The sequence below is a fragment of the Vigna unguiculata genome, chromosome 11, assembly GCF_037176805.1.
Source record: "Vigna unguiculata cultivar grain cowpea cultivar isolate G323 ecotype 2 chromosome 11, ASM3717680v1, whole genome shotgun sequence".
In the NCBI taxonomy this organism is placed as follows: Eukaryota; Viridiplantae; Streptophyta; class Magnoliopsida; order Fabales; family Fabaceae; genus Vigna; species Vigna unguiculata.
The window spans coordinates 40,176,897-40,191,581 of record NC_140802.1 but is presented as its reverse complement, the minus strand read 5'-3'; the positions used below and the strand labels follow the sequence as shown (position 1 = coordinate 40,191,581).

Genomic DNA, 14,685 nt, shown 5'->3' with positions numbered 1-14,685 from the left:
ACTGAGTTATAAACACAAACATAAGATAATAAGGAGAAAAAAAAAGGTGAAAGTGAGTTTATTTGATTAAAAGAAAGAGAGTGAAAATAGGTAAGAAGATTGTAGATAATTTGATTGACATAGTGTAATAATGTTTTTTATATATTTATAAAGTTATTTACAAAATAATTTAAAATTAAATTTTTAAATCTAATTAAAATAAATTTTAGTATTTTTTATTTTAATATAACCAATTATTTTAATATTATCATTTTATTATAATATAATATATTACTACAAGAAAAATGTTTCATTAACCACTGATCTTGGTTATCAAAAGTTGTTAGTCATTATAATGATCAATTTATATACCAATTTACAAAATAAAAAAATTATGGTTACTAAAATAATCACCATTATGAATAAAAAGATTATAATTGATTTTTAAAATTTAACTACCAAAGATTGGCTACTGAGGTTTTGCTACCAAATAAACTAGTTTCTAAATGAATCTCTAATTAATTAGTGATTAATTTAAGGACTGATTATAATTTTTTATTCGTAATAATTACTATTTTGGTAACCAATATTTTTTTTATTTTGTAAATTATTATCTAAATTGATCACTATAATGACTAATAACTTTTGGTCGTTAAAATTGGTTATTAATGAGAGATTTTTTAATGGATAATGATACTTTAACCCACTTTTTTGACCCATTTTTAATCCACCATTCTCATCACCGTTAATCATTACATCACATCACTACAAAAAATTAAAATAGATGATCTAAGGGTGATGAGAGTGGTGGATTAAAAGTGGGTCAAAAAAATAGGTTAAAATATCATTTTCCTTTTTTAATAGTGTATATTAATGTAATAAATCATATATTTTGTTTTATACATATCTAGTTATAATACAATAATTTACTTTTTAATTTTTAAGGCATTTCTTACGAGTTCCTTTACAAATTCCTTCACGACAAAAAAAGTGAGAATGATATATTTACATTATTTTTTGTAATTTTTCTAACATTTTCTTCTCAACTTTTGTATTATTCTAACGATAATCAACATAAAAAATCTCATCACATTTACAATTTTGCCACCACTTCATTTATTACGACGGTTGGATTATAACAACCATAATAAATTAAAATTCATTTTCTTTACTAGTGATAGAGTTGAAATTCAACTTTTTCTCTCGGTTTTATTCTTTCTCAAGTGAAATATTTTACTCAAGTTAATTTTTTTTATTATATTCAAACTATAAATGGTACGATGATTTTATTTATGGACGTAATATGAAAATTTTCATATTCTAATTGACTAAAGGTGAATACTAATGTTAAGGGTTATGCTTGTTTAGTTTCTCGTGTTTATACTTTTAGAGAAAGTTATAGTGAACATGTGAATAGTTTTTTAGCTTTATCAAAGATGCAAAATTTTATTTATGCTAAGTTTATGAGAACCATTTATACTTTTAAAACATGTTTGAAGGGGAATTTTCATAGACAAATTTTGATTGAAAAGTGATTATTTTTTAGTTTATCAATTTTTTTGACCAACGAGTGGTTCCCTTGAGTCTAAAAGGTAGATCGAGTCTAAAAGGTAGATAACATTGATGTTTCCATCAGTGGCGGAACCACGTTATGACATAGGGTGGCCATGGTCCCCCCAAATTTTTTTATACTTATATAATTTATTATATATTTTTAAATATATTTTTTTTAAAATTAATATTTTTAATATATTTTATATTTTAAAAAAATTATATATTAATGTATAAGATATATTTTTTTTATTACCTACATTTATTTTTTAATTTGGCCTTTTGAATATTTTTAAACAAAAATAATTATTTTCTTAATATTTTTTTAAATGATTACTTGTTTAATTTAACTATCTTTTTATTTAATTATTTTTTAAAACTTAATCAATATAAATGAAAATTAATTATAGTAAAATAAAAATTATTTATATTTAATTTATAATAATAATAATAATTTTATTATTTTTTATTATCATAAAAAAGTAAATACAATATTTTTACTAATTTATATAAAATATTTGAGATTACTCTTTTGGTTTTTACTTCAGTTCAAAAATATCAAGTTGATCTTTTAGTTATTTTTAGTTTACATGTGGTCCCAATTTTTTTAAAAATAATATATTTTGGTCTTATTTTTGTTAAATTTCTTGAATTGGATCAAGATTTTTCCATAAAAATTGAAGTTGTAAATAATGATGATTTTCTTTGTTGATGTAACTGACATAATTTCATTATCAATTTTGATAAAAACTCTTTTCTTCCTTCAAAAAATTTAACAAAATTGATCAAATTGTATCAATTTTTAAAAAATCAAGACCAATTCGAGGTTAAAAAACTAGAGGATTAATATAATATTTTTGGATGAAAAAATAGACCAAAAGATTAATTCAACCAAAATTTTGGCATCCCAAAAATTTTAGCTCAAGTTCCGCCACTTGTTTCCATTCTTGTAAGTATGCAATTTAAAGTTTATCACTTTTTCATTAGGAAAATTATTATGTTGATAAGTTCGTTAATTTAGTTTTGATTTGTAAAAAACAATATAAATTGTTTAATGTTTTGTCTCTATATATTTATTTAGATTTTTTTTTTCATAATAGATATAACTTACCCATATTTCATGAAGTGTAATTTTTATTATATGTTTGATGTGATACCCTATATTTTGTATTCTTTTAATTTTTTTGAAATATCAAAATTCTCGATATGATCTATTTAAAAAAAAATTATTATAACATCAAACAAACTATGAGTTCTGGTTACGTAATCAAAATTTGTGTATACTTGTGTTATAAAACAAGTTAGGTGTTAATATATGATAATAAATGCTTAATACGAGTATCTGAATAATTATTATTTAACAAATATCCATGTGTAATTTCTATGATTATGTGTATTATTAATCTTTGATCAGATTAAACTGGTTATGAATTACTAATTAAAATGTTTACTTTTTATATAAATTTATCCAAAATAAATTAGGAAATATTCTAATATGAATATGTATATGTTTAATTTTCTTTTAAAAGCTAGGTATGTTTATACGTTTTTATGTTTATTTTTCTTTTAAAAGCGAGATGCTATTTTTTAATTCGCTGAACTTACACTAAAATTATTAGATATATGTTAAACCAATAAATTATCACAATAAAAAAATTACATTTAATATATGTTATTATAATTTCAATATTATTCTTTTTGTCCTTTGAAATATCTCAATTTATTTAATTATTTTAAATTAATTTCCTTTATCTTTTAAGAGTTTTTACTTTATTTTATTTTTAACAGTTTTATTTCGTAGCATTTAGATCCAAATTAACATTTTCATAGTCATTTAACGTTCATGTTAAGTCATCATAAATTTACGTACATTATTTACACTTATCGCTAGAGATGGCAAATAAACCCGTCTCCGTGGGTATTGTCCGAACCCGTCCCCGTTTTGACGGGGAATCCCCGCATTGACTGGGTATGGGTATGGGTATGGGGAATCCCCGACTTTTTCAGTTGGGTATGGGGATGGATATGGGGATGTACATATACCCGCCATAATACCCGTCCCCGCCATATCTTCATTCTCGTTTAAATTATTAAAATATTCACAATTAATCAAGTAACCTATATATATATATATATATATATATATATATATATATATATATATTCTATTTTTTATTTCTTTTAATTATTTCATTTGTCATTAAACTCATTCTCATCTCCAATATATTTTTTATCTTATCATAACCTTTATGTAATTATGTTAAAATAATGTATGTTAATAAAAAAAATTATGCCTTACATTTGAATATTTATATTATTTTTTAATATTTTTATTTATTATAAATTTTCCTTTCATATGAGAATGTTTATACTCTCAATTTAAGGTAATATAAAAAAAATTCTTTACTTATTATTATTATTATTATTAATTTTTGTTTAATTTGAAGAACTCTTTTGTTTCATTAAAGTAATTTTCGTTATTTTTCAACCATTAAGTATATATGTTGATATTTGAAAAGTTTTCTTAGTTCTCTGAGATATTTTTCGTCTTATCATACCTTAGTTATACATTTGATTTCCTTTGTGTGATTTTTTTCGATAGTCTCTCAAATTATTTCTAAAACACACATTTGTTAGTTTTTTAATATTTTTATTTATTGTTTTTATTTTCATCATGTAGAATAATATATCATAATGTAATTGTTTCACTTTAAATTCTGTTTGAAGTGGTTAAAATTATATATATATATATATATATATATATATATATATATATATAATGATATTTAGGAATAGTATATGATAATTCACTACAAGAAAAAATGAAATGATGACTGATTTAGTCAGTAACCCATATCAGTCACCATTTTTCGTCATTGGTGGTAGTAGTTGATTTATTGTCTAAATTAGTGACTGATTCAATGATCGAATCGGTACTTAATTTAGTGACCAATTTAATTACTAATTTATTTGTAATTTAATGATAAATTTTTTGGTCACTAATGATATTTCTATTTATTTTTAACCACTTCAAACATAATTTAATAATTAGTTCTCTAAGGTTTTTTTCATTTCATCATACCTTAATTATACATTTGATTTCCTTTGTGCGATTTCTTTCGATAGTCTCTCAAATTATTTCTAAAACACACATTTGTTAGTTTTTTAATATTTTTATTTATTGTTTATTTTCATCATGTAGAATAAAATATTTCGATATATTCTATCTAATTATTTGTTATTTTATAACTCACTATTAATCATACTGTAATTTTTTTTACTTTAATTGTATAAATAACTTTTATTTACTACAATATAAAAATTTAATGTAATTTCTATGAATATTTTTTTGTCACTATGCAACATATATTGAAGTTCAAAAGATACAAAATCTATGTCAAAATTTTATTATTATGTTTATTATTTGTTTTTTGTGTTATTTTGATCAAGTGATGTATTATAACTTTTTATTAGTGTATAAAAAAGAGATTCATTATAATTTAAAAAATTGAAGTAAACAAATATTTAAAATATATTTTAATTTGAATATTTGTTCTTTGTGTCATTTTGATCAAGTGATATATTATAACTTTTATTAGTGTATAAAAAAAAGATTCATTAGAATTTAAAAAATTGAAGTAAACAAACATTTAAAATATATTTTAATTTGAATATTTGTTTTCCTTTTATACTTTTTGAAATATTTTTTAATTTTATCAACTAAGTTCATTAATGTTGTAGTTTGCAAATTTAATAAATGTTTTGGTTCACATGAAATTTTATTTGGTATTCTAATATAAAATATAAACAATTATAATTTATTTTAATGTATTTGGCATCGAAGAAAATCCTCCTAATATTGAATATTTCATAATATTATGTTTTCTTTACCGTAATTTTTTTTCTTTTATAAAAATTAATATTGAAGTAGTTAGAACATGGGTACGGGTATGGGTACGAGATTATACCCGTTACCCGGTGGGGATGGGGATGGGAAAAAAGTTTGATACCCGTTGGGTTTGGGTATGGGGATGGGGATGAATTTTTTATGCGGGAATGGGTATGGGATAGTGAAACCCGTCCCCGCCCCGCCCCGTTGCCATCCCTACTTATCGCAACTACCTTAGTTTTTTTTTTTTTTTCATTTAATGCTTGCTTTTCTCTAACTCCTAAAGCTTTTATTATCAAAATACAAAATAAACAAAAATGATTACATTTTATTTATATCATCATAATAAAAATATATGTTGTCAAGTGAAATCCAACAAAAATGAAAAAAATCAATAGATTATATATATATATATATATATATATATATATATATATTATAGAAATCAATCATATATTTAAACTAAGAAGGTGAAAACGATTCAAAAGGTACAAAAAAAAATATAATATATTTGACTTGACATTTGACGTTTTAATAACCCACAATTTAGATGAGAACAAAAGAAACTATTTAAAATTGTTTTACCAACTATAACACTTTTAGCAGGTGAACAAACTTTTTCAGGACATAAACACATGTCATTCAAGATAATATACTTTATATTAGGGCTAAATATATTTTAAATATATTTTGATCCTTAACTTAGTTTATCTTTAATGTTAGAAATGCGTTCAATTAGTTTTTTTTAATTAAATTTTATTAAATTTATATTTTACGTTTTAAATATATATTTTAATTAACATTAAAATAAAAATATGTACAACTTAAGTATTATATTAAGTATTATATATCATGAAAAACATATTTAAAATATAAAAAATGTTAACAAATTTAATTAAAAAAATTAAATTTATGCAGGTATAAATTTAGAGGATTAAATTAAATCAACTTTTAAAAATTAATTAATTATAATTTTCACTAAAATTTAAAACACACAAAATATATTTAACTCCTTTATATTATTACATTTATAATAACCATGCGAATAAAATATTTATATATTTCAAATATTTGTTGAGCTAATCACGTGAAAATTAAATAAAAATTATCGTACTACATGTTTTTATTGTAACAAAAAAGACTTAACTATATTTTTATTTTTCAAATTTAAATTTTTTTATATGAATCATGCAAAAAGTTGAAATATGAATTTGACCTTTGTTTTTGCTTTTATTTTATATACTTCATTTCAAACTTTTATTACTTCTTCTGGCATTCTGCTGCATTTTAAAATTAGTCCTTAAATGATGACAAATAAATAATGTGTAATTTGTTTTTTGTTTTTCATATTTCGTTGAAGCATATTCTCATATATTATCATTGTAATATAATTTAGTTTTTGTACATAAATATAAATGTTTTTTTTCAAACATGCCTCATATATTATCGTTAGAATATAATTATGATGTATTTTAACGATAATAAAGATTGAATTATATTTTAATGACAATATATGAATTAATTTGTATTTTAGTAATAATTTGTAGAAATTTATCTGAAATAGAAAGGATAAAAATTATTTTCAAGTATTTTAGAGTTAAGTTATGTGTATGAACAACTATTAGCCCTATCCATAAGTAAGATTGTAGAATTAAATAGTGTGAATGAAATAAATCAAGGTTTAGAAGGAATCCCATAAAAGAAAGATAATCATATTCTTTAATAACAAAAGATAGTTATTGATCAAATCTGTCAACAGTTCCTTACCAAAAAAACAACAAAAATTAATATCATTACCATGTTTGTTAGTGTTAGAAGAAGAAAGAGAATATTAAATGTGAAGAGGTAAAATTGGAAGCAAAAATTGAATACATATTAAAGCTGAAGAGGTAAAACTGGAAGCAAAACTTGAATACTCTCTGCGGCTATAATAGATGGGAAAAACAATAATAATTCAAATGTTTGGTTAAAAAGTTGATTACGCAATGAAGAGAAAGATAAGTTCAACGAAGGTAATTTTTCATTTTTTTTTTAATTTTAAAATTCACAAATGAATTAAAATTCAGATTTTGAATAAAAAGATCATTTATGCAGAAAATAGCTGTAACTTTAAGACTAATAATATTTTTTCTCTCTCGAAGAAGTTATATTATCTATTCTAAGAACATGTGAGAAATAACTAATAGATTGTATGTGAACAGATGAATTTAAATATAAATATACCGCTTAAAATTAATTTAAATATCCTTTTTACAATGATAAAATAAATTATTTTGAATAAGAAAAAATTAGCTTCTATGAAATGAAAGTAGTGATTTTCTTTGATCCCTGGCGGGTAGCAGAGCGAGTAGAGAGTAGACGCAAAAAACGCGCGTGGAAAACTTGGAAAGGTTCCAAGAAACGCTTGTTACACTCGGAAGAAGAAATGCACGTTCTTCAACTCTTCTAATTCATTTTCATTCCAAGATTATTAAATAAAAAATTATTATTATTATTATTATTATTATTAATTTTGCATTTCCGTCTTCTATATATTGTCACTCGCTGAGTTGCGCTATAATCACCACGAATTGCAGGTAGCGTTAAACGAAGCAGCACAATGGCGCGAGTGGATCTGGACGGTAACCCCATCAAGCCTATCACGATCTGCATGATCGGTGCCGGTGGGTTCATCGGCTCGCACCTCTGCGAGAAACTCATGCACGAAACCCCTCACACGGTTTTCGCCTTGGACGTTTACAATGACAAGATCAAGCACCTTCTCGAACCCGATTCTCTGCCTTGGGCCGGTCGCATCACCTTCCACCGCCTCAACATCAAACACGATTCTCGCCTCGAAGGTCTCATCAAGATGGCAGATCTCGTAATTCCCTAACCACTTATATTTCCTTTCATTTTCTTTTGTTTTTTGTTTTCTTCCATTTTTGTTTCTGTTCAATTTCTTTATTCTCCTCGCTTTCTGTTTCAGACCATTAACCTCGCTGCGATTTGCACCCCCGCGGATTACAACACGCGCCCACTCGACACCATTTACAGCAATTTCATCGACGCGCTCCCCGTGGTACTCCTCCTCTTCCGGTTACGTTTCAATTCAAAATGCGAATCTTAAAGATTTGGTTTCGATTCGACGCCGTTTCGTTCTTTGTAGGTGAAATACTGTTCGGAGAATAACAAGCGCCTTATCCACTTCTCCACTTGCGAAGTGTACGGGAAAACGATTGGAGCCTTTCTCCCCAAGGATAGTCCTCTTCGTAAGGTAATCTTTCTTTTTCTCTTTAACCGTTTTCTTTTACGACCGTTCCAGATCTGTGCATTGTGAATTGTGCTTTTTTTCTTAATATGGAATTTGTCGGTGATTTGGATTTCGTGAAGTGACGTGGCTAATTGTTTTTAACGTTATGTTTAGGTTGTTACTAGTGTCTGATGATTGTCTTTTTATCATGTGATTTTGACTTTGTACTATTTGAGGTTGTTGAGGTAATGTGGATTTTCTTGATGGATTTGCCTTTGGATTTTGCATGTACGTTTCTCACATGCATTCCGGTTATTAATTCAGTTATATGAGGCTGACGTATTGTGTGTTTTAATGAATTATCCTTATGTTTTTTGTTTGTTCTTTAGGATCAGATCAGTGTTGGTTTTTTCAATTTTGCAGAATTCGTCCTATCTATTTTTCTGGTTTTGTATTGGCTGCGAGAGTTGGTATTTTGTTTTTCTTGCCATGAGATTAGATGATATGTTTTGTTTGTTATATTGTGTTAGGATCCGGCGTACTATGTTCTTAAAGAAGATGAATCTCCTTGTATTTTTGGTTCTATTGAAAAGCAGAGGTGGTCTTACGCCTGTGCTAAACAGTTGATTGAGAGGCTGATTTATGGTGAGATTTATTTTACCTTCTTGTTCAGATGTAGGTTTTCTTTTTAAATAATCCGGTGATGATTTTGATTGTTCTCACTTATGTGATTGTTGGCAGGTGAGGGTGCTGAAAATGGCTTGGAATTCACCATTGTTAGGCCTTTTAATTGGATTGGACCTAGAATGGATTTCATTCCTGGCATCGATGGTCCAAGTGAGGGTGTTCCTCGGGTTCTTGCTTGCTTCAGCAATGTCAGTTACTTCTTTTGCTATAGGTTTTGCCGAATTTTGTTCTGAGTTTTCAAAATTTTGTTCAAAATTCCTCCATTTTTCTTCCACTGCAGAATCTTCTCAGAGGAGAGCCCCTCAAGCTTGTAGACGGTGGACAGTCTCAAAGAACCTTTGTCTACATTAAAGATGCTATTGAAGCTGTCTTGTTGATGATTGTAGGTTCTAGTGTATTTTTTTGTTTATTTTTGGGACTACTTGTTTTCTAAACACAGGCCATGTGATTTTGTTCATCTTAAATTATTGTTATTGTCGGTTGGTTCACTGAGTGTCATGTCCTAATTAACAGGAAAATCCTGCCAGAGCTAATGGCCATATATTTAATGTGGGTAACCCAAACAACGAGGTTACTGTTAGGCAGCTAGCTGAAATAATGATTCAGGTGAAGTGATCTGGTTTTTAATTATTTGACCTACTGTTAGAATTTAGGCCTAATGTTTCTGAAATTCAATAATGAATTGTTATTCTATTTCGTTCTACAGGTTTACTCAAAGGTGAGCGGAGAAAAAACTCCTGCAACACCAACCATTGATGTGAGCTCCAAAGAGTTTTATGGTGAGGGATATGATGACAGTGACAAGAGAATTCCTGACATGACCATAATAAACAAGCAGCTTGGTAAGTTTCCTCACTCTTTCTCACTATTTGATCTTCTAATAGAATGTATCTAACTTGGCCCTGAAAATTTTCCAGGTTGGAATCCTAAGACTTCGCTTTTCGACCTGCTGGAATCCACTCTGACCTATCAGCACAAGACATATGCTGAAGCCATCAAGAAAGTAATTGCAAAACCCGTTGCAAGTTAAGCTTTTACAGGGATGGTGATTTTGCTATCTTGGAGAAGGGTGTGGTTGCCTATGTTTTCTGCCATATTTCACTGGTTGATTTTATATAAATGGTAAATTTTCTTCCTTTCAGTTTCGTTAGCCAGTAGGCAATAGCTCACATAAGTCATTGCCTTAATGTATGTTCTGGAGAAGTAGGAATTTATATATAGGGCAATCTGTGCTGCTATGTAATTTTAATGTAGACTTTGCGTTACTAAACATGTTGAGGCATTTTATAATATTAGAGAAGATGTTTTTTTTAAGTGTTCTTAGGGATCTCTCCAACATTGTTTTGTTGTCCTTCCGGGTCTGCTGTAAGTTGTATCATTCTGTATTGACCCTCTTAAGAGTCATGTCTTCTTAATATTAATTTATTCTATGGTTATTTTTTGTTACTTTTTCCCTCTCTATTATCTATTATCAGATATATTTTTTAACATCTGTATATTCTTTAATAGTTTTTTAATGTTTTTGTTAATTACGTTATAGTATTTAATAAATTATGGTTAATATTTATAATCAGTGTTCTCACGACATTCTTAGCAAAACTCAATTAAGATGTGGTCACCGCGGCTTAGTGGGGGCAACAATAGTAAATTAGCATCGTCACAGAAATTTCCGTTATGACACTTTTTATAAAAGAGGACGGTGGAATTTTTAAAAATATGTTTGACACACTTTTTATAATAAAAAATGTATATTGATTATTTTTCCAAAAAATCTAAATTTTACAGAAAGAAGTTAATTAAAAGGACATGCCTAAGTTGGTCTCTAGAACACTATTAAAATTAGAGCAAAAGGATTGAAGCTCTAGCTGGAAGAAGAACCCAGCAAGAATCTTTACATCAACTATCTATTTTGATGGATCACAGTGTTTCCTCTTAACCAAGCGATACCATACTTCAATATGGAAAGCCAGGGGTTTCTTTTCTAACCAATACCAGAGTCATTAATTGCTGGTGGATTTGGCAAAGTTATTGAACACATAATATTTAAAATTGTAAAATATTTTTAATTATAAAATTTGGTTCTTAAATTTAAATTTTTGGTTATATCACATATCAAGTAGCAACCAAAATATGACTTGCCGTAAGTGTTCTTCTATGAATAATCACAATTGGACCCACAATAACTATATGTCTCCATGCATTGGACAGTGACAATGCGGTTCCAGCTCCTATAACCGTCCCATGTGACAATCGGTGAAACCACCTAGTACTTGGTATGGATGAGCGGGTGCATTGAAAAAGAATTCAACCACAATAATTGTGTGGGTCTAACTGATGTGAACTTGGGTACACTTGGAAAATTTTATGTATACATGAAAAATGTGAACAAATGTCACAGTTCTAGTGTTTTATATACACAACTCGTGTATATTAGAGTTGCTTACTCTCTTAAATCTTTCCAAATAAAAAAATTCCAGTACACTTTATCTTGATTGAACAGATACTAGTGAACACTATGTCTTGTGTTAAACCTAACATTAGTTAATATATAAAAAAATGTGTTGAAATAAATGGGTAGAATATTTCATATTAAACCCATGATAAAAGTTAACTCACATTTGAAAAAAAATGGAGTTAACTCACACTTGAAAAAAATCTAAGTATAAGTTATAAATTTTACATTGATTAGAAAAATGAGAAAATTAAGTTATTTTATTTAAAACTCTAAGGTACTCTTAAAATTTTCATTTCAGTTATACTTCTATGTGACGGTTATAATTACCATGATAAAGATATTTAAAATTAGTTGAGAATAAAAAATCACTTATTAACATAAGAAAATTAAATTTAAATTAAAATGAACTCTTCAATTCATGTTTTATATCATAATATTGTGTTATTTTCCTAATGAGCGATTTATAAATAACTATCATAAGATTACATTATTTCAAAATATGTTGTTTATAGAGTACCATTGTTTTTGGAAAAAGGTTGGTGTTGGACGTTAATTTGTGGTTCACATACAGATATATAAATATAGGTGTTATATATGATGTGAAAATAAAAGGGATAAAAAAATAACTATTTTATTTAAATGAAAGTATTGCATATCACTGCTCTCGTAATTAAGAATCATTTCAGAATTAAAATTACTTAAAATATTAATGACATTACAAGACAAGTTTAATACCCAGTCATTTTATTTATTAAGAGTTATATATTATAATTACTTAATTAATAAGTTCTGATAAATTATTTATAATTAAAAAAAATGAACAAACCAATGTATAGCTTGATAATTTATATCACACTGAGGTCTCTTAAATAATTGTTTAAGTTCTAAAATTTCTAGATACACACCTACAAGAAGGTGAATCTTACATTTTTTATACTTTTCCAAAGATGTCCCCAAATTTGTTTCTTTAAATTATTTTAAATAAATATTGCAAATGACATTGTCAAGAATATGTTTTTATTTATATATAGAACCAAAATAACGTGATATGTTTTCTTGAAATAAAAAACCAACACAAAATATATAGTCATAAGCAATTAATGTTCTCCATATATATATACATATATATATATATATATATGCATAGACTTAAAGCAATGACGTCGCTTTGGCCGAGTGGTTAAGGCGTGTGCCTGCTAAGTACATGGGGTTTCCCCGCGAGAGTTCGAATCTCTCAGGCGACGTTTAACTTTGCTAAAGTTTTCACTGTTTTTTTTTTTTTTTTTTTCTATTTTTCACATTAAAAGAAAAAGTGTTTAACAACTTATAAAACTTTGATGAAAATCCAGGGTACATTATTATATTTACTCATCACATTCATTTATTTTTTTCAAATTTTACAATCATAAAACTAATTATTTTAAATCTTACAATGTTCAAATTATATTTCACCATTTAAAAATTAGATTTACGGAAAAATATAAATCGAGACTGCAAAACTATGGAGAAAAACCATTGACGTATACAATGACTAAAATAATATTTCTATGATTTTATTTTTCCAAAAAAAAAAAACTTTTTAACATTTTAAACTAACCAAAACCAGTTTAGGACAAATTCAACAACTTTAAAAGAATATTCATTGGAAAGAGTAAACGACTTCTAAAAAACTTAAAAAATTATAAGAGTTTCCAGAAATATTTTAAAAAATGGTTTCATGTTACAGAAATCATGCGCAAAAGTTGTGAATTTTAACGTCAAAATTTTAAAGTTATAAAAAGGAATGGGATGATTTCATTATATACAAGTTACATAAAACTTTGTTTGACCTAAAACAAACACCAATAGTATAGTTCGATCATGTAGACTCTAACTTAATGAAGGAAGGATTTAAAAAACAAAACTAGGATTTAACTTAATTTGTAGAGTTTGTATTCTATTTTTTGTTTTGTAATTTTTTTTTCTTGTACATCCTTAAATGTAAAATTTTTTATTGCATAAAACCATTGGAAGATATTTATAATTTAAGACAATTAAGGTGTTGGTATGTATAATTTCATGGAGTAGCAATTCATGATGGAACATAAAAATATAAGCTAAATCAAATTGTAAGACATTCGATGCTAAATCAATCCTACACTCATAAACTAATACAACATTTTAAGAAAATGAATTATATTAATTTCTTTTTAAACAAAATTTAGATCAAACTAATACATTTGAAAATAGTAAAATAACCGACAGATAAAGAAAAACAAAATATTTAGCTTTTTTTTTCTGTCAAGAGTGATTTTCAATTTATTTCATATTTAAACAACATTATTATCAATATGATCCTGAAATATTTAATTAAAACACACAAATTACTTTAATCTACAAATTTTAAGTTTTTTCATTATAATATTAATAGTTGTTATACTATTAAACAAAATATTAAATTTAATAATTCAAAAGCAATTGATAGAAGTAGGCCAGTATAAAGTACAATACAATCATCCTCAAAATAACTATACATATACTATATACTGTTTATACTAAACAAAAGGGTTACAAAACATCCTAAGCATCTATGAGGAATAACAGATTACACCTACTGTTGGAAACGTCCCGGAACCCACTCAACTCCTGTCCAGGAGTGGTGTATCCTCACCTACACCTTTATCTGTTCACGCCATTCAATAAGGACGATCATTGCAAAAATAGAAGACACAGAGAACACACAACATGCAAGAAGGGTAAGCTAACTTGAACCAAGAATAAATCAAGAACTTTTGATAGTTAGGCATTAATCAGGGTTAATCACACAACTATCAAAATTATCCAATTCATCACAACCATAACACCATTCTAGACTCGATATCCGAATTATGTAAGTGACATTGGAGCTCTTGG

At 26.4% G+C, this 14,685-nt stretch overlaps 1 protein-coding gene and 1 non-coding gene across 2 annotated transcripts; both read left to right on the top strand.

The window, feature by feature from the left end:
• The first annotated feature begins 7,973 nt into the window (after positions 1 to 7,973).
• On the top strand, positions 7,974 to 10,784 carry LOC114169802 (UDP-D-apiose/UDP-D-xylose synthase 2-like). The gene is made up of 9 exons (XM_028055115.2): positions 7,974 to 8,282; positions 8,388 to 8,480; positions 8,568 to 8,675; positions 9,182 to 9,296; positions 9,393 to 9,526; positions 9,619 to 9,720; positions 9,852 to 9,944; positions 10,045 to 10,180; positions 10,256 to 10,784. The coding sequence occupies exons 1-9, from the start codon at positions 8,019 to 8,021 to the stop codon at positions 10,366 to 10,368; spliced, it is 1,158 nt and encodes a 385-aa protein (XP_027910916.1). The 5' UTR covers positions 7,974 to 8,018; the 3' UTR covers positions 10,369 to 10,784.
• Positions 10,785 to 12,955: 2,171 nt separating this feature from the next.
• On the top strand, positions 12,956 to 13,037 carry TRNAS-GCU (transfer RNA serine (anticodon GCU)). The gene has a single exon. It is a non-coding gene; the product is annotated as a tRNA-Ser (tRNA).
• Positions 13,038 to 14,685: the final 1,648 nt, after the last annotated feature.

Bases quoted from the DNA above. Each gene is read 5' to 3' on its own strand.
- LOC114169802 (XM_028055115.2), top strand. From the start codon at position 8,019: ATGGCGCGAGTGGATCTGGACGGTAACCCCATCAAGCCTATCACGATC. The intron at 9,297-9,392 runs GTGAGATTTATT...GATTGTTGGCAG, and splicing joins GATTGAGAGGCTGATTTATG to GTGAGGGTGCTGAAAATGGC. The intron at 10,181-10,255 runs GTAAGTTTCCTC...AAAATTTTCCAG, and splicing joins CATAATAAACAAGCAGCTTG to GTTGGAATCCTAAGACTTCG.